This window comes from Squalius cephalus (assembly GCF_949319135.1).
Source record: "Squalius cephalus genome assembly, chromosome: 2".
NCBI classification, from domain to species: domain Eukaryota; kingdom Metazoa; phylum Chordata; class Actinopteri; order Cypriniformes; family Leuciscidae; genus Squalius; species Squalius cephalus.
Window position 1 is genome coordinate 26,081,128 of NC_137123.1, and position 19,470 is coordinate 26,100,597.

A 19,470-nucleotide genomic window follows, 5' to 3' on the forward strand; every position below is an offset into this window, starting at 1 on the left:
AGCTTTTAATGTTATACAATATTTAAATCTCTTAAATGCTCCTCTTATGGACCTATTGTGTTCCATGTTTTTATGATTCACATTCAAACAATTTAAAAAATCTTTGATTTTGCTTTTGAAACTTTATTTAAGAAAAAAATAAAGACACGACAATGTATAAAGTGAGTAAAGTTTCCAGAAACTTCCTTCTTTTTTTTTTTCTTTTTTTTTTTTTTACAAACTTTTAGAAGTTATTTATAGATACATTATGCACAAGAATAAAGCATGCAGCGATGGCAATGACATGTAGCCTAGTTTTTGCAGAAAAAGAGATCACATCAGTCACAAGTTAAAATAGCTACATTAATGATGGATCTGGCTTGAGTCAAAATGCATGTCACTCAAACTCCTTATAGATAAATCTCCTTCACAGATTTTATTCTGAATTAGAGGACTTTAATTTTGACAGGAGTTTTATTACCCGGAAATACAGCAGAACCGTTGCTCCCCGAACCCTGCATTAAGATGGCTTTCAGAACTGGACATGTTATCAACTACCTTCTGAACATTTTGTTTGAATACTGGTCATAATCGAATGGTGTGTGGAAATTAAATCGAATTTAAGGGGGGTTTGGACACTGGAAGCGGTGTCCGATCTCGACGACACCTTCAGTTTCCCTTCGGCATTCTGCACAGCAGCGCTCGCTATCAGCGCTGCTACACTGGCTGAAGTGTTGAGTTTGTAAATATTATCAGCTCTCCTATCAGACTCCATCTAGACCAGTGCTTCTGTTAAAATGGCCACCATGGAGAAACTGATGAAAGCGTTTGAGTCGCTTAAATCATTCCAGCAGCAGCAAGGCCCGCTGTCGGCCGAGGAGCTCGTCCAGAAACAGTGAGTGCTGAACAATCAGTTCAATCAGTTGTTAATGCAGTTTAACGCTTTGATGCTTCATCACTATCATCATCATCAGGGTGCTGACATCACCTGACACAGTCGCCATACTAATGTTATTATCACATGCATGAGGGCTGAGTGTTTTCTCGTATAAGGATGATTGTTGTTGTTGTCTTGGGTTTAAAAATCACATGGTGCTCAACTCGTTAGAAGTGTCACACAGCCTTTTGATAGATTCTGCACCCATTTCGAGATAACAGTGCGCACTCCTTTAGAAAACGTAGGAAAAATGCTATTGTATATAAAGGAACCAAGAAATAACTCCTTATTTCTTGAGTACTGTTACAAAACCAGAGACTGGAAAGTGTTTATAACATATTTATTTTGTTTGAAGCTGTAAATCTGTGTTTGAATGCAGCCTCTTGGTCTGTCACTCATGAGTCAGCTCCCCAAAATATGCCAGATATTTATTATACACTTTTGACTAATCCACCACAGTCACACTGAATATCTTGCAAAATCACAATATCTTGTGCCTCACACATGTATAAGATGCAAGAGCCATTTTATTTTTCTGGTGTTGCTAGCTCTTAAGTTGAATATATGTTTTAAATGTCGTGAAGTGTTGAATTATATGGTCTCAGGCAGTTGGTTTTGAAGTTTTGAGGATTAATATGATGTTGTAATTCTGATAAAGAGAAAATCAAATGAAGAACATTCTAGTGATTAGGCTATCACTGGTTCATTTCAAAGTGCAAATGCTATTTTAATTAGAAGAGCTTTTTAAAATCATATTCCGCTGTAAATAACAAACTCTAGTCTAGGCCTAAATAAATACTGTGAAAAGTCGTTGGATGGGAATTATTTGTAAATTGAGTGATTTCTTCATTTAGGACACATGGAGCATTGGGATGGTTCACTTTGCATTTTATCCGCACTGAGCATTTGTTAATTAATGAGAATTAAAAAAATATTGTTCTGTTAAAGCGAAAATATGTACTTTTTTTCGCTGCTAGGGGTCGCTAACCTCTTACAGTTACAAAGGCGTAGGTTGATGACGCATAAGCGGAATTATGGAACTTGTCGTCATGCTGATGGATCTAATAATGTTTATGCATGAGTGAATACACTGATGTTTTTAACGTGACTGTGGTATGAAGCTGGTCGCGATTGCTAATGAGAGACAGATATCAGCGCCACACGCGAGTCCCGCGGATATAAAGGAATAATGATTTCATTCTACCAAACTACCCGTAAGTGCTGAATTACTACTCACACAGGTCAGTTTATTAGACGAATGAAACTTGTGGGGTAACGCAGCGCTGTTTCACTTGGTCTAACGTTACACTATCACACTAAACTGCATTTGAGTGTGTTGAAAGTTATAATATTTTTCTATGTGTTAGTTTGTTGGCTGTATGAGACTAGCAGTAAGCTAGATCAACATTAGAATAACATACTGATCATATTCTGACATTTCATCATGTTGAGCTATATAACTATTGATTATGTACATTTGCTCACCTGTCTAAGAAAGTACATGCAAGAGCGGTGTCTCATCAAATTGAAGTTAGTCGTGGACGTGGAGCTCTCTCCTCATTTTATTTCTCCTTTTGTCCCAAAGTACGCTTGCCATGGTCCATAATGTTTGAACGAAACAACAACAGTGTGAGCGTGCCGCTAGACATAACACAGTTGTCCATGTCTGTCGCCATGGTTACTATGGCAGTACGAGTGGAAACCAAGGATAACGCGTAGGCTATATTACGTCATTGACAGGCGACAATGACCAGGGACGGGCCCAAAAAAGCACATCCATCCATCATAAAAGTAGATACGGCTCCAGGGGGGTTAACAAATGGCCTTCTGAAGTGAAGCAATGCGTTTTTGTAAGAAAAATATCCATATATAACTTTAGAAACTGGCTTCTAGTAACATCTGTCCACACATTAACCTAGAGTCTAGTTCCAGCGTAAGAGTGACCTCTGACCCGACGTATGACGTAGATGTAGCGTAAGCTAGGAGAGAACAGATGCCTCTCACGGTTCAAACAAATAGGGCTGGGCAACAAACTCAAGCTCCTCAGACATTTCTCTTTAAAATAGTTTTAGACTTCTAATTCCTGGTCTGTGTTTTTTGCTCTATCCCCTGCACTTCCGTGTTCAATATGTCATGCGTCGGGTCAGAGGTCACTCAGAGGCCACCGGAACTCGACTTGTGTACGTCCTTTACCGGAAGCCAGTAATTAGTTTATAAAGTTATAAATATGGATATTTTTCTGACAAAAATGAATCGCTTCACTTCAGAAGGCCATTATTAACCTCCTTGAGCCGTATGGATTATTTTATGATGGATGGATGCGCTTTTTTGGACTTCCAAATCTAAGGTACCATTCACTCCCATTATAAATCTGGGAAGAGCCAGGCTATTGTTTAATGTATAACTCTGATTGTGTTTGGCTGAAAAAAGAAAGTCATATACACCTAGGATGGCTTGAGGGTGAGTAAATTATGGGATAAGTTTTCATTTTTGGGTGAACTATCCCTTTAAGAGCAGCCAAGTGATCAACCACTGTAATATATGACCTATTATATAGTTTTTAGTGGTTGAAGAACGCTCATCTACTGAAGTCATTTATTTGCGTTTAAATAAATTCAGATTTGTTGTTGCTGCATTCTAGAAGGACATCTTTATTGCTGCTATGTTAGCAAGATTAAATTAACCAAATGTATTTAGGTAATCAGCATTGCTGATAAATTAAACACTCTTTGGCTGACTACTGTGGCCCAACATAATGTACTCCCTTACAGATTAATGTTCGATTTTCAGCTCAATTTCTTCTGTTTAGGTTGAGTTGCATATTATATCTGTGCTGAAGATGTTGTGTTTGCATTGAAATTTCACAGGCATTTAATTAATAATACTAAATTTATTATTGTTCATCTATCCAAAATGATCTGTTTTACCTTGTAGACAAATAGTGATTCATATAATGTGATCATGAAATGTTCTTATTCATTTTATTTTGTTTTCATGACTTTCACAGTAACACTGTGTTTTCTTACAGAAAAAAAGACCTTGCTACAACCAAAAAGGACAGAGTGACTCATTGCTTGACGATATGTGAAAACATCGTGGCACAGTCGCTGAGGTATGCAACAGTCAATGGACGGGCACGTCAGATTAAGGATAATCAGATTTGGTCACGTCTTATGAGTCATTTGCAAAAGCCTATTGGTGCTGAGGCTAGTTTGGCTTTTTTCATCTTTGGAATGCAAATTCAGTGAAGGTATTTAAGATGGAAAAACCCTCTTTTATCACAGGTCACCTAGCAAAGTTTAACGTGAATGCTAGCAGTTTTCAAAGTCCAGTTCTTTCAGCTTGAATGCACTTGTAAAAACAGCCAAATATATTAGTTTATTGTATATTTTCAAAAAAGTTTGAATCGCATTAGAAATGTGCTGTCCTTCACCTGTAGGTCAGCATGTGTTTAAAAGTTTGGGGTCGAAAAGCCCATCATGCCCATCATGTTTAGCACACTAGTATTGTTAGCTGTATGTGTAATGCATGTTATTGCTTTTTGTTATTAGGACGTCTCCAGAGTTCCAGAAACTGCTCGGAATTGCTATGGAAATGTTCTTGCTGTGCAGCGATGACAAGGAGTCTGATGTCAGGATGGTGGCAGATGAGTGCCTAAACAAAATCATCAAAGTAAGTCATGCATTGTTTGAATGTCATATATTCATTTGGATGATGATTATAGTGATGTTTTGTATTCAATTATAATATCATTTCTTTTTGTTTTTCAATTCAATTCATGTTTACTTGTAGAGCGCTTTTCACAATACACACCATTTCAAAGCAGCTTTACAGAATAAAGAAAGTCCATATTAGAATTTAGAGTGTTCTGTTATCATAGGTAACTTGTCTAAGTTATGTACATATACAAAAATCACAGTTAGCTAAAAATGTAATCATTTTAAAAATATAGTAATTTAATGCAGATACAATGAGCTCTTTGAAGTAATGAATACTTGTTTGTTAACAAATGATTATGACATTTAGAAAATATATATGTTTTTCATTTCAGGCATTGATGGATTCCAACTTGCCTAGACTGCAGCTTGAATTGTACAAAGAGATTAAAAAGGTGAATCAGATTGCACTCTCTTTATGGGTTTGGATGTATTCTCACCAGGAACAAAAGTTTGTCTGGCTTTTTTTAGGGATGCACTGAAATTTCGGCTGCGGAAAATGGTGTTTTTGGCTCAAAGAGAAAAACTGCTGAAAATATGAGCAGCAATAATAATAATAATTAATAAATGAGCACTAAATCGGCATGTTATAATGATTTCGGACAGATCATGTGACACTGAAGACTGATGTAACAGCTGCAGAAAATTCAGCTCACATAAATTCAAATAGAAAACATTTATTTTAAATGGTAATATTTCACAATATTAGTGTTTTTTGATCAAATAAATTCAGCCTTGGTGAGCAGAAGAAACTTGACTCAGAAACATTAAAGTCTTAACTATTCCAAACATTTGACTGGCAGAGTAGACTTTATAGGTGTCTTGTTCTCTCTAATGACCTGTACTGATCGCTAACCGAGCATTACTCTGTCTATCGTCACAGAACGCTGCCTCTCGGAGTCTGCGGGCAGCCCTGTGGAGGTTTGCTGAGCTCGCTCACCTGGTGCGTCCACAGAAATGCAGGTATGCTTATTGACTTAAAGTCAGTTACTTCCATTGGTCTGTTCAGAAATAAGTGAAACTGATCCTGGGTTAGTCATTACAAAGTGAAATTCAGATTTAGAATAAGCTGTAACATGCTTCTAATTGTATCGATCAGCAAACATACAGGAATGTATCCTCAGTCACTCTTATCTTTATATTTCTCTCTTCTTTTTTTTTTAGGCCGTACCTCGTGAATCTGCTGCCATGTCTGACACGGATCACAAAACGTCAGGAGGAGACTGTGCAGGAAACTCTTTCTTCCTCAATTCCTAAAATCATGTCTGCCCTTGGACACTTCGCCAATGACGGAGAGATCAAGGTATTTAATGCAGTCTGTGAGTTCAGTACTAATGAAATATTGTGCTAGTTTTTAAAAACCCCAAAGGAAACCACTGTAACCTAAGCCAATACTGTGTTTTTGGTTTAGTTTAATGTTTGTCAAAGTAAAAGGTTTCCAAAGAACACATCACCTAATTTTCAGGTAAAAATGTACCTTCAAAAGTCATGCCACAGCAATATTAACCATTCAGGGTGGCCTCATTCATTTGACATGTCAGTTGCGTTCCCCTGGCCTGATTTCTGTGATTTGGCACTTCAATGTGGGATTTCCCTCACTGTTATCTCCTCTCACTGTCTGAAGCTGTAAATGCGCAGTGGTGACATCATCTTCTCAATATGGAATGTGACTCAGTCAGATTGGATTTAATTATCCATGAGCCTCCGCTTCCTCACATCAGTAAGAGCCAGAAACTGTCTGTTCCCTTTCCAAGAACAAATTCACATTTAAAGACAGGGGAATTGTCTGCATTTATTTGATCAAAAATACAGTAAATAACAGTAATATTGTGAAACATTATCATCGTTTAAAATAGCTGTCTTCTATTTTAATGTTTTAAAATATAATTTATTCCTGTGATGGCAAAGCTGATTTTTCATCAGCCATTACTCCAATCTTCAGTGTCACATGATCTTTCAGAAATCATTCTAAAATGCTGATTTGCTCGATCATTATTGGTGCTTAATTATTAATAATGATTATTATAATTCTCAATGTTGGAAACACTGATGTTAATGTTTAATATTTTCGTGGAAACCATAATACATTTTTTTTTCCAGGATTTTTTGATGATTAGAAAGTTATTATTTTTTAGAACAGCATTTATTTGAAATAGAAACTGAGTCCAGGGAGTGAATTTGGAGGTTCACTCTAGTTCCAGTTAGAAAAAATTGAGGAATTCCATCTCCATTCCATTATCCATGTAATACTGTAGCCTCCAGATGCAAATAATTGAACACGTAAATATAGTGGGATTTTCTGAATCTATGGTTTAAAAATATTTAATATGTCCTCAACTAGGGTCTCCCCCAATGAATCTCGGCCACTTCCACCACTGATTATATCCTTATGCAATCTTTTGCAGAAGAGGGATCACAAATTCACAAGGGAACACACAAATAAAAAATTCAAAGTGTGTGCGTAAGCAATCATGTTCCTAGACTTGCATAAAAACCTAAACTATATTTAAATTATTATTTATATATAAAGCAGTGTTATAATTAATAAAGCAACTTAATAGGATTTCAGAAATGTATAAATCCCACTTTTTAAATTACTCATTCATATGCGGTCACTTTAAATGTTGCACTCATGAATGTGTATTTAGATGCTGCTGAAGGCCTTTGTTGCCAACCTGAAGTCCAGTTCTCCCACTATTCGCCGAACAGCGGCCAGCTCGGCTGTCAGCGTGTGTCAGCACTCACGCAGAACACACTACTTCTACACCTGGCTCCTCAACGTGCTGCTCGGTAGGACGCCCACACACTGGACAAACAGACTCCGGCAAAACCGCGTGCTTCAAATGTCTTCATTCAGTTGCCTGTTTTCTTCCTCTCTCTCAGGTTTGGTGGTGCCGGTGGATGAGGAGCATTCCAGTCACCTGATTCTGGGTGTATTACTGACGTTGCGCTACCTGATGCCTCTTGTTCAGCAGCAGGCTCCTAACAGCAGTCTGAAGGGCAGCTTTGGGCTCGTTCGTAAAGAGGCAGACATCACTCCTGCACCTGAGCAACTCATACAGGTACCAGAACTGATAAACGTCATTGTATCTTTGTGATTTAACATATTGATATAATGGAAAACAGGATTTTCCTGACTCCCCTTTAACCATTTATTGAAATTCATATACTACATTTACATTTACATTTAGTCATTTAGCAGACGCTTTTATCCAAAGCACCTTACAAATTAGGACTAAATTAAGCGAGTCATCGTGAAGAGGCAAAAACAATGCAAGAAGTGCTCAAAATACAAAGTGCAGGCATTGCTCAGAGTAGCATAAGCCAGACAAGGGAAGATTAAGGGAAAAGGAAAGGAAATTTTTATTTTTTTTAAGACATTAAGTGCTCACGGAAAAGATGAGTTTTACGTTGTCTTTTGAATGTTGTCAGGGATTCTGCATTCCGGATGAACTACCGTATCATTCAAAAGTTTGGGGCCTGTGAGATTTTTTTAAAATGTTTTTGAAAGAAGTCTCTTATGCTCACCAAGCCTGTATTTATTTGATATAAAAATACAGTAGAAACATTCATTTTGTGAAATAATATTTTCAATTTAAAGTAACTGTTTTATTTGAATATTTTTTTCAATGTAATTTATTCCTGTGATGACAATGCTGAATTTTCAGCATCATGACTCCAGTCTTCAGTGTGACATCCAGGCGTCCTTCAATCTAAAATCAACCTAATATGCTGATTTGTTGCAAGAATTTTTTTTTATTATTAATGTATAATCCTATTATTATATAAAAACAGATGCGCTGCTTATATTTTTATGGAAACAATCATATAACTTTTTTAGGATTCTTTGCTGAATAGTACGTTCAAAAGAACTACATTTATTTGAAATGCAAATTTTTTGTTTTTTGTAACAATGTAGAAGTCTGTCAATTTTGGATCAATTTAATGCATGCTTGCTGACTAAAAGTATTAATTTCTTTGAAAAACCTTACTGACCCCAATCTTTTGGTACTGTATGTAAAAACATGTAGTTCAGAAATCATGTTTGTGATAATGTCATAACTGTTATGACATGACCACCAACATTTATATATCATGCCCATTCAGTAACTTAGCAGGGTTGCTGTTATTTTTTTTTAGGAAATCATGACATTTACAAAAATAAGTCACTTACATATTAACATTTTTAAGGTACAATAGCAAAAGCACACTTTTTAATTCTTAGGGTTTATAGAGAGGGTTTTTGTAACTAAATTCGAACTGTTTTTAATGCACAAAACCCAACATTATAATTGGAAAAATGTTATGATCACTTCTAGTTGTACAGATAATTTTGGAGTTTAGATTTTGTTGTTTTATTATGTTTATCTATGTGTGTTGGAGTGATTTATTTGTATTTGTGCACGTGTAAAGCCTTATCTCGTGTTCTTAGGTCTATGAACTGACCCTGCACTACACGCAACACTGGGATCATAATGTGGTGACGGCATCTCTGGAGCTTCTGCAGCAGGTGTTTCGCACTCCTCCCCCTGAGCTCCTAAACGCTCTCATCACACGCGGCAAAATCACACACACCAGTGTCTTCAGAGAAGAGACAGAGTGCCGCGCACGCAGTGGCAGCATCCTCGAGCTTATAGGTAAATATTGCGTCATACAGAACGTTGCGTTTATCCTATTAGTGGTCATGCTACAATAGTTTGGACAGTCGTCTTTGTTAAACTGTCAGTGGAAAAGCGTCTTGTGAGAAAATAAGGTTTGCTTCATGTATATAAGGGACTTTAATAAGTAGAAGTTGACCAATATTGGATTTTTTTATACCGATAACTAAAATTGGAGAACATGGATGATAACCGATTAATCAGCCAATAGTCTTTAAAATCAATAATATGAAATAAATCTTTCCACTTAATGTAAAATGTTACTGAATTTTATTATAAAATAAACAATGATGACAGAACCATAATAATTTTTGTAATTATTATAATAAATTAAAATGGGTGACTACTGACACAGACACTTTTTTTTTTACTTATATAACTTATATGCTTATATAAATAATGTACAAGGAAGGGAGAGAGGAAAAAAATTGAATCGAAATGGATGGAAAAATATAATGAAATTTTACATATTGCATATCACATGAATGTTATACCGTGCTCACATTTTAGATGTATATATTTTACCTTGCTCGCACGTTATTTTGTGCATAACCACTTCATAAACTTTATTTTGTAAGAACAGCACAGAGGAACGTGGAGCAGTTAAAAACTATTTCAAACTATTGCATACATTTTTACTGATAACCGAGTTCAGTGCAGATTAATTGGTAAAAACAATATAAACGAGTTATCTTTATAAGTTGTTAAATTGTTAGTTTTCTTTTTTCAGTTGAATTGATTTTAGCTGGTAAAGTTATTTGCTACTCACTAATTACTAATAACAAGTCTTAATAATTCAGCTTTTAATATTTCTCACACTGCTTATTAATATTTTCTATCCTGTTTGATAACTAATCATGAATCTTCAAGATTTACTGCACCACTGCAATCCAATTTTTCACCATGCATGTGCTTTTCATTCTCCACTTATTCCTTCCTCTAACCCTCCAAATTTTTGGGCATTTTCTGCTCTCTTCGCTTCCTGTTTCCTGCATACAGCCGGTGGGTCAACATGCAGTCCTCTCCTCCTCAGGAAGCAGAAAGGTGACTTCTTGTCTGCCCTTCTTTTGCGTCTAACCTACTGACATATTTCTCGGCTGTCTGTGGCATGTTGGTAGAACTTCACTAGTTTTAATAATGAATGTGTAATCAGAGTTTTAGGAATGTGTTTGGAATAGAAAATGTTTATTGTATTATAATGATATGCCTTGAATCTTGTGATTGTCTTAGGTAAGCTGTTGTCAGGTGAAGAAGAGGGTTTGGAGGATGACCCTGAGAGGGCAGAGGTCACCACTGGATCCTTCACAGGTAAGTTGAGGAGAGCTGTGCTGTTATGTTTCAGATGTTCTCCTGACAGATGAAAAAAATCATCGTAAAAAAAAAAATCCCATAATCCCTTATTTTAAAGGAAGGAGCAGAGCCATATTTAGGAACCTGAATATCATAGCGACGGTTGCGACGTTCGTCTGTTATAGGACAACTTATTTTTAATAAAATTAATATTTGTGTAGTGTTCAATGTTGTTATCAATAGAGATACGCAGATGGGGTATTATTTCATCCGCAACCGCATCACATAACTCATCATCCGCACCAATGTTTTTTGACCAGATTTCAAAGCCGCTCCCGCCCGCCATCCGCTGATTGTTTTGCGGTCTATGGACGATGCAATGCTCTGCTGATGCGGGCCGCAAGAAAGCCCTTGTCTGTTCTAGAAAGGATGCAGCAAAGATATTTAATGCTAATGTATGAGGCATAGGCCTACGCTGAGTTTCATTCATTTACGATGAGATGCGCTCTAGTTCAACTTCACAATGCAATGCAAGTGAACGCGGCGCATCGGAGCCTCAATGTCACGGTTATTATATTGTCTCCTATATTTGCTTTTTATTTATTAAATACATGCAATTGGTTGATGAAACATGTATTAAAATTAAGATACAATTTGTACAAAACGAAATTCGCTTTAAAGAAAGGCTTTCTAAAAAGCAAAACTTAATGAAGTGGTAAAAATCATGTCTGACGATTTACAAAACAAAACTTCATTAAGTGGTAAAAACCATGTCTTCCGATTGCAAATGTTCATTGCTAATGTTTATTATTGCAAATGTTTTTCATTTGTTTAATAAATCTCATAATGATGGCACATCACTAGGCTATATCATAGCTTTTATTTCTATCTCAAATGATTGGCGGTCGGTCAAGGGGTACTTGGCAAAGAATCAAATACAGTTGGAAACGATATAGACCATTAATAACAGACTGTTAACATTTGTTTTTAATTAGTATTTAAACATTCTCTATGATAAAAAAAGTTTGTAAAAATATTTTAATAACACGGCGGTTATAGAGTTCTAATGACGGTGTTCAACTATAACCGTCGGTCTCAGGTTATATACTAACCGTCACACCCCTAAAGAATACAGCATATTTTAAAATATAGTCAAATGGAAAGCAGTGACACAAAACACCTTCACCATGGCAACTACTCAGAGTATCATAGCCATGAATTTGGCATTTTTCATAAAATGTAAAAATCGAGTTAATTTTCAATTTTACATACTCTTACATTACATTACATGTATTGTGTGGCAGAAATAATGCATTGTTGCACTCTTTCACATTTCCTTAAGCCTCGGTCGGTGGTGACAGCTCCAGTGAAGCTCCCTCCTCATCAGGCGTTTCGTCTCTTGGCACATCTGACATCATCACAGAGCAGCCACGGTCCTCCCAGCATACCCTGCAGCCGGGGGACTCAGTGGACCTGAGTGCATCAGAGCAAGGTGTAGGGCCTGATACTCCAGATGAGGAAGATGAGGAGGACATGCTAAGCCGCAGCTCAAGCGGAGGCGCTGGGGTCGTCAGCACGTCCGGCGACTTGATAGCGGATGGCAACCAGATGTCAGTGGGAGCCGTGTCATCGTCGCCCCCTAGTGACAGTTCCCAGACGACTACGGAGGGGCCGGACTCCGCTGTGACGCCTTCAGACTGCGCCGAGCTCGTAAGTGTCAACATCACCAGCAGGCGCAATCGGAACCGTTCACCACCTTCCCCAACTCCCACCGAAGGGCCGGACACACACTCCGAAAGCGAGTCATCTATCTACAGGCCATCCTCTTCCTCCTTCTCTACCTCGTCTTCTTCCTCCACCTTTTCTGCCATGTCTTCCTCTAGCAGTAGTGACCAGGTCAGCAGAGGACAGGGGGTGAGGTTATTGTTGCTCGTCCCCGCCCCTGATAGGACCCCGCCCCTTATTTGCCCCGCCCCCACATGCACGACCTCTCTCCTGAGGTGTTCAAACGCCTTTATTTACCTCATTCTGGACCAATGATTAAAAACCAAGTCCCAACAACAATGATGCTGATGTCAGATCAGTTTTAAGGGCATCATTTGAAGATGAATCGGTGTTGTTCTTGTTAATTAAAATGATATTTAAAACAAAGTTTTAATAAAATAAAATATGTTTAGATGAATAAAAAAATGTAAATGAAAATTAGATATGTTGCTTTGGCTACTAGCTGAAATAAATTAGTTTAAGTTGGAATATTACGATTAACTAAAGCTGAAATAAAAATAAAATAAAATAGAAATATTTGAGGAAAACAAAAACAACAAAAGCACATAAACTTTCTAAAGTGAAAATAAAAACTGAAAGCATGTAAATATAAGGCTATTCAAAATATTAATACATACTAAAATAGTATATAAATAAAACTAAAATAACACTATATAGATTTTTTTTTTGCCGTTTCCCTGTTTTGATAAATCGATGAACCGCAAGCCACGGGCCACAAGCTCTTTCAGACAAATTAGAAGACTGAAACATACCACTGTATAAATTAATAACTAATGAATCAGTCATTAAATCCTCAATCAGTAGTGCCACTGCGAGTTGGTGAGGCCCAAAAAATGTCTTGACATGCATATGATTAATCTTTGATCAAACAATATTTGTATGAGTTCCCCAAAGTGATGCTGCATGTTAGACTGTTGTTTGTGTACCTTTGCATGAATGAGTTGTTGTGAATGTTTATTCTTGTTTGTGAGTTTAGTTCATTTTCATTGGCACATATATAATATATATCTGTACTGTATATGTGTGTGATATGTAGGTGCTGGATGGCAGTGAGAGTCAGTACTCAGGGATGCAGATCGGCACACTGCAGGATGAAGAAGAGGAGGGAGCAGCTCCACAACCTGACAAACCTCCAGAGCCTTTCTCCCAGTCGGCACTGGGTACACATACTCACTTCTACACTAGCTCAGTTATACACCCTGCTTTATTAGTTATCCTTTTGGCTCACAGTTCTGTTTTCTCTTGTCGCATAGCTTTAAGTAAACCCCATCTTCTGGAGGGAAAGGGTCACAACAGGCAATCATCTGACAGCAGTGTGGATCGATTCATACCAAAGGAAGAGGTTCTGGAACCTGCAGAACTTGACAACAAGGTGAACATGCACATAAAAAATGATGTTGTACATCTCAAGTCCTCACAGATCCTTTACAGAGAATTAAAAGTTAAACTTTACAGTCTGTGAATCTTTTGTATATGTTCTGTGTGTTTAGCCATCTAGGATTAAAGGAAATATTGGTCACTATACTGATCCAAAGGAAGAGCCTCTTGTGCATTGTGTCCGGCTGCTGTCTGCCTCCTTCCTGCTCACCGGCCAAAGAAATGGTGAGAAACATGACTATAGCTTCACATGGACTCTTATGTGTTGCTTGAATCTGTGTGTTGCTTGTCACAATATCATACAAGGCTCTTGGGTGTTGGTGTTTGCTATTTGAACATTAAAGTGTGTTTCTTCATTAAATATTATTTATGTATGTATGTAGTAGGGCTGGTTCCTGATAACGAGGTGCGTGTGAGCGTTAAGGCGTTAGCCGTTAGCTGTGTGGGGGCAGCAGCAGCTCTTCTACCTGAAGCCTTCTTCAACAAACTCTACCTGCAGCCACTAGATGGACAACAGCCAGATGGTGAGAAATACACTGACAATGATCCTGTTCATCCATCGGTCTCCCGCTCTCTTTTTTTTGTGTTTTGTTTTGACATATTTTTTTACATGTATTTTTTTGTTTGACACCTGTTTTGTTTTCTTTTGTTTTGACATCTATTTTTTGTTGTGTTTTTGTTTCGACAACTATTTCGTTTTTTTCTGATCTCTATTTTGTTTTGTTTTGATGTCTGTCTTTTGTCAGTTTTGTGTTTTGACATCTATCTTTTGTTTTGTCTTGACATCTGTTTTGATTTTCTTTTGTTTTGAGATCTATTTTGTTTATTGTTATCTATTTTTTGTTTCGACATCTATTCAGTTAGTTTGACAATGACATCTGTTTTGTTTTCACATCTATCTTTTGTTTTGTCTTGACATCTATTTAGTTTTTTTGACATGTTTTGTTTAGACATCTATTTTTTTTTTTTACATTTACTTGTTGTTTCATTCAATATAATTTGTTTTGTCTTGACACAGAGCATATGAGCGGAGTGGAGCGGTGAGAATCTCAGCTCATCGCTCACGGAACTGTTCACCCCTCCGCTCCCCCGCTCAAAGCTACATCAGGCCGCTCCGCTCATTATCGCTCAGCGCTCAACGCAGTTTGCTTCACGCTCCACTCAAATCGGCCCCCGCTCGCTCCAAAAAAGGAAAAAAATCGACATGTATATCACTTTTACCTCAGACCACAGCCTTACCTCCTAAAGAACTAATGAGCAACAACAACATTTTTCAAATAGAAATGTTTTAGTTCAAATTACAAATTAGGCCTATGTAAGAAGGAATATAGCCTACACAAAAAGTCCTGTAAAATTAAACGAATAAATGGGCCTAATAATATAAATAAAAATGATATAAACAAAAATATACATAAAAGTTTTAAAAGTAAATTAACTATTAGGCCAGCATTTTGATAAGTGAACTTTTGCGCAACATGCACGGCTTAAATCCATTGTACACACAAACTGCTGTAAAATTAAACTAATAAATGGGCCTAATAATATAAATATTATTACGGACGACACAAATTAAATAAAACGAACCATTAGGCCTACTTGAATGACAAAACGAATTTGTTTGAATATTACACTATATTTAATTTACACTTTGTTACAAGTTACCGTATTCAATTTGCTAACCTTTTGCTTTCTTCCCAGCGTGTTCACGTAGCACACTTTCATGTTTTCGAGAGATGTGTCTTTTTAGATTCCAAAATGAATCTTTACTGACTGAAACGATGTCTCCACATTCGTTTTCTTGTACCACATTATCATTGTTAGTTAGTTTTATATTAATAGTACACCTGTATGACTTCTCATGTTCCTTTTTGAACTTCATTATTGAGCTGAGTTTTGACTGAAAATAGTCTACTGTTGATGACTGTGCAAGACAGATGGATTCTGGGTCAGGCTTGACTGAGCATGCTTCAGACTCGTGGTGTGAGCGGAGCGAAATTGGAGCGGGAAATAGGGCTTCGCTCCGTCCTTTTAAAAATGCCGCTGTGCGCTCTGTCCAAGATCCGCCCGCTCGCGCTCCCCGCTCGCTCTTGACATCTGTTTTTTGTTTTGACATCTGATTTTTCATTTGGACTGTTTTTGATCTGTTTTTTGTTATGCTTTGACTGACATCTATATGATTTTCTTTCTATACATCTATTATTTTCTGTTTTGTTTTGACATATTTTTTTTGTTGTGTTTTGTCTTTTTGTGTTTTAGTGTCTGTTTTGTTTTTGTTTTCTTGTCTTTTTTATTAAAAGTAAAAAAAAACAAAAAAAACAAAACAAGTTGTGACTTCAACTGCTGGTGTGTGAATATGTTGTTGTGTTTGTCAACAGAGCAACAGTACATCAGTGATATACTGCAGTACGTTGAACACGGGGATCCTCAGATCAGAGGAGCAACTGCCATCCTGTGTGGGGCTTTAATCCAAGCTATCCAGCTCAAGACACGCTACAACACGGAGACATGGCTGTCCCAAATCCACTCGGTCACAGGTTAGAACTACAGCTACAGCTCGATCAAATGATTTACAAAATCTAAGGCTTGTCTTCACATTCTCTGTCTTTCTGTTTTTTTCAGGAAGCTCTGTGACAATCGAAAACATTGTTCCTCTGCTGCAGCGAAGTCTAAAAGATGAATCTTCAGTCACGTGTAAAATGGCCTGTGCTGCTGTTAGGGTGAGAATATTCTGTACATAAACATATAAAGAATGCTAGTTTATGCTTGTCTGTCAGTTTTGGAAGATTATAATTGTATTGAGTGTGTTTACTCAACCACAGCATTGTATCATGGCGTTGTGCAATGGCAGTCTCAGTGAACTTGGCCTCCAACTGCTCATTGATCTGTTGACCCTGAAGGACTGCTCTTATTGGCTGGTTCGCACTGAGCTCTTAGAGACGCTTGCTGAGATAGATTTCCGGTGAGAGGACACAAACTTTATTTAGTACTATTTGATTGAATATCAAAGCACATTTTGATAAAATATTTTATTAGGCACATATATGCGTAATGACTGTATAACTGCTGAACATAATCTGAATGTTAAAATCACCTGCTTTTTTGTGTTTGTCAGGTTAGTAAGTTTTTTGGAGAGAAAAACTGAGAAGTTGCACAAAGGAGAGCATCACTACACTGGGGTATGTCATCTCTCTTTATCTCTTTTCTCAATTTAAGATGAAGGATTCATTTGTCATGTTTTATTTATCTAGTACAAAATAATAATAATAAAAATTCTGTTATCATTTACTCGCCTTTGTTGTTTTCATATGACATTCTTTCGTAAATTCATTTATGAAATATATACTGGTCTTTTTTTTTTTTTTTGACAAAATCATCACAAAACATTATCTAACACATTTTACCCCATATCCAAATGCTTAATTGTAATAATTCATGGATTTTTTTATAATTTTATATATTGGCAGTTCAGCATAAATATGATTGTACTTGAGATGTAAAATAAATTTTGAACTGCAAAAAAAGCTGCACTTCCTGAATATATTTTTGTAATGAACAATATTTTTTATTTATATTATATAACATATATTTTAGTGCTGTCAAGTCGATTAATCGCATCTAACATAAGTTTGTTTACGTAATATATGTGTGTGTACATATATTATTAAATTGATATATATCATATATATATATATATATATATATCTGTGTGTCTGTGTATGTATATACTGTATACACACAAGTATATATGTGTATAAATATACATATGTATACAGTATATACACGCACACAGACATATTTACTAATATTTACTATAACCACATATTATGTAAACACAAACTTTTATGTTAGATGCGATTCATCGATTTGACAGCACTAATATTTTAATAAAATATTTTACAGTATAAGAAATGTAATCAATATTTAATTAATATAAAATTGTAATTTTTATATTATCAGTTGTTGAGGCTGCAGGACAGAGTTCTGAATGATGTTGTGCTTTTTCTACTGGGCGATGATGACCCACGTGTGAGACATGTGGCAGCAAACACCATCGGCAGGTATTTACACGTTTAATCTCCCAGCTACACATCACAAATCTCACACTCTGATTTTGATCGATCTCTCTCCTCAGGTTGGTGCCCAGGTTGTTCTACGACTGTGACCAGGCTCAAACAGACCCGGTTGTGGCAATAGCACGAGATCAGAGCAGTGTGTACCTGCAGCTGCTAATGCACGAGACCCAGCCGCCATCACAGTTCACTGTCAGCACCATCACACGGTACACTATAGACACACTCCATTTACATGACACCAGTGTTGTGTTTAAAGGGATAGTTCACCCAAAATTCATAATTTACTCACCCTCAAGTTGTTCCAAACCTGTATACATTTCCTTGTTCTGCTGAACAAAGAAAGATATTTTGAATAAAGTTTGTAACCAGGCCGCTTTGGGGCACCATTGACTTCCATAGTAGGAAAATAAAATACTATGGAAATCAATGGTGCCCCAGAACTGTTCGGTTTCCCACATTCTTTAAAATATCTTCCTTTGTGTTCAACAGAACTGTATACAGGTTTGGAACAACATGAGGGTGAGTAAATGATGACAATTTTCATTTTTGGGTGAACTATCCCTTTAATTAGTGTTTAACTGGCAGCTTTCATTTGTTTGTTTGTTTTGAAAGAAAGAAATACTGTTATTCATTAAGGGCACATTCAATTCTAATTAAGTTCTGTTTCAAATAAATGTGGTTCTTTTAAACTTTCTATTAATCAAAGAATCCTGAAAAAATGTGTTATGGTTTCCACAAACATACTAGGCAACACAACCGTTTTCAACTATAGTAATAAGAAGAAATGTTTCTTGGGTTGATATAATATAATAGAAAACAGTTGTTTTAAATTGTAATAATATTTCACAATATTACTGTTTTACTGTATTTTTATCAAATAAATGCAGCCTAGGTGAGCATAAGAGACTTTTTTCAAAAGCATTACTGACCTAACAAACGTTTGAATGGTAGTGTACTTGGCTTTAATCTTATTCTTTATATGATCTGTTTTATTGCAGAACATACCGTGGCTACAATCTGTGTCAGAACGCACCAGATGTTACCGTAGAGAACAACCTCTCTCGGGTCATCACTGCCATCTCTCATGCCCTCACCTCCTCCACTTCCAGAGCCATGACTGTGAGTGCCTCAACTCTGACCTTTTAAGTACATTTGATTTAAAGGCCACCCTTTGTTTTATATTTAAAAAAAAAACATATATATATTTTTTTAACTGTCTCTAAATACCAAGACTCCACAGAGGTAAATTTTTTTTTTTTTTTTTTAGAGGATCATAATTTATATTTCTTATATTTCACTTACTTTTTTTCAACATTCTATAACAAAACAAGGCAGAAAATTTGTATTATGTATGAGTGGTCTTATTTGAATCTAATCTCTTTACTTAATGTCATCTCTCCAGTTTGGCTGTTGTGAGGCTCTATTCCTTTTGTCCAGCACGTTCCCAGTGTGCACCTGGAGCACAGGCTGGCACTGTGGCTTTGTGAGCTCTTCTGTCTTTCATCTCAACCGCTCCAGCCAGTACCGCAGCCGAGGACGCTCCTTTAGGTACACACTCACAAAATAAACTGAACCTTAGGGCAATAATGTCTTCCTTCAGGACCAAGAAGAAAACCTGCTTAGATTGGATGTCTTGATCTTGATGTTTTATCTGT

General features: G+C 36.6%; 1 protein-coding gene across 7 annotated transcripts in view; it reads left to right on the plus strand.

Annotated features, from left to right (window-relative positions):
- Positions 1-469: 469 nt before the first annotated feature.
- htt (huntingtin) overlaps positions 470-19,470 on the plus strand; it is a 47,071-nt gene continuing 28,070 nt past the window's right edge. For 2 of the 7 annotated variants that reach the window (XM_079853517.1, XM_079853518.1), the window contains exons 1-24: positions 470-874; positions 3,945-4,028; positions 4,468-4,588; positions 4,968-5,027; positions 5,516-5,595; positions 5,797-5,935; positions 7,281-7,422; positions 7,516-7,694; positions 9,065-9,269; positions 10,290-10,334; positions 10,521-10,598; positions 11,923-12,476; positions 13,402-13,525; positions 13,619-13,737; positions 13,856-13,967; positions 14,129-14,266; positions 16,118-16,276; positions 16,362-16,459; positions 16,562-16,701; positions 16,855-16,918; positions 17,700-17,800; positions 17,875-18,021; positions 18,814-18,934; positions 19,218-19,363. In XM_079853517.1, the coding sequence (XP_079709643.1) occupies positions 777-874; positions 3,945-4,028; positions 4,468-4,588; positions 4,968-5,027; positions 5,516-5,595; positions 5,797-5,935; positions 7,281-7,422; positions 7,516-7,694; positions 9,065-9,269; positions 10,290-10,334; positions 10,521-10,598; positions 11,923-12,476; positions 13,402-13,525; positions 13,619-13,737; positions 13,856-13,967; positions 14,129-14,266; positions 16,118-16,276; positions 16,362-16,459; positions 16,562-16,701; positions 16,855-16,918; positions 17,700-17,800; positions 17,875-18,021; positions 18,814-18,934; positions 19,218-19,363 (3,254 nt within the window). In that variant the 5' untranslated portion in view covers positions 470-776. Of the gene's footprint in view, positions 875-3,944; positions 4,029-4,467; positions 4,589-4,967; positions 5,028-5,515; positions 5,596-5,796; positions 5,936-7,280; positions 7,423-7,515; positions 7,695-9,064; positions 9,270-10,289; positions 10,335-10,520; positions 10,599-11,922; positions 12,477-13,401; positions 13,526-13,618; positions 13,738-13,855; positions 13,968-14,125; positions 14,267-16,117; positions 16,277-16,361; positions 16,460-16,561; positions 16,702-16,854; positions 16,919-17,699; positions 17,801-17,874; positions 18,022-18,813; positions 18,935-19,217; positions 19,364-19,470 lie in introns of all 7 variants that reach the window. The other 5 variants (XM_079853520.1, XM_079853523.1, XM_079853519.1 and 2 more) reach the window with 4 other exon arrangements.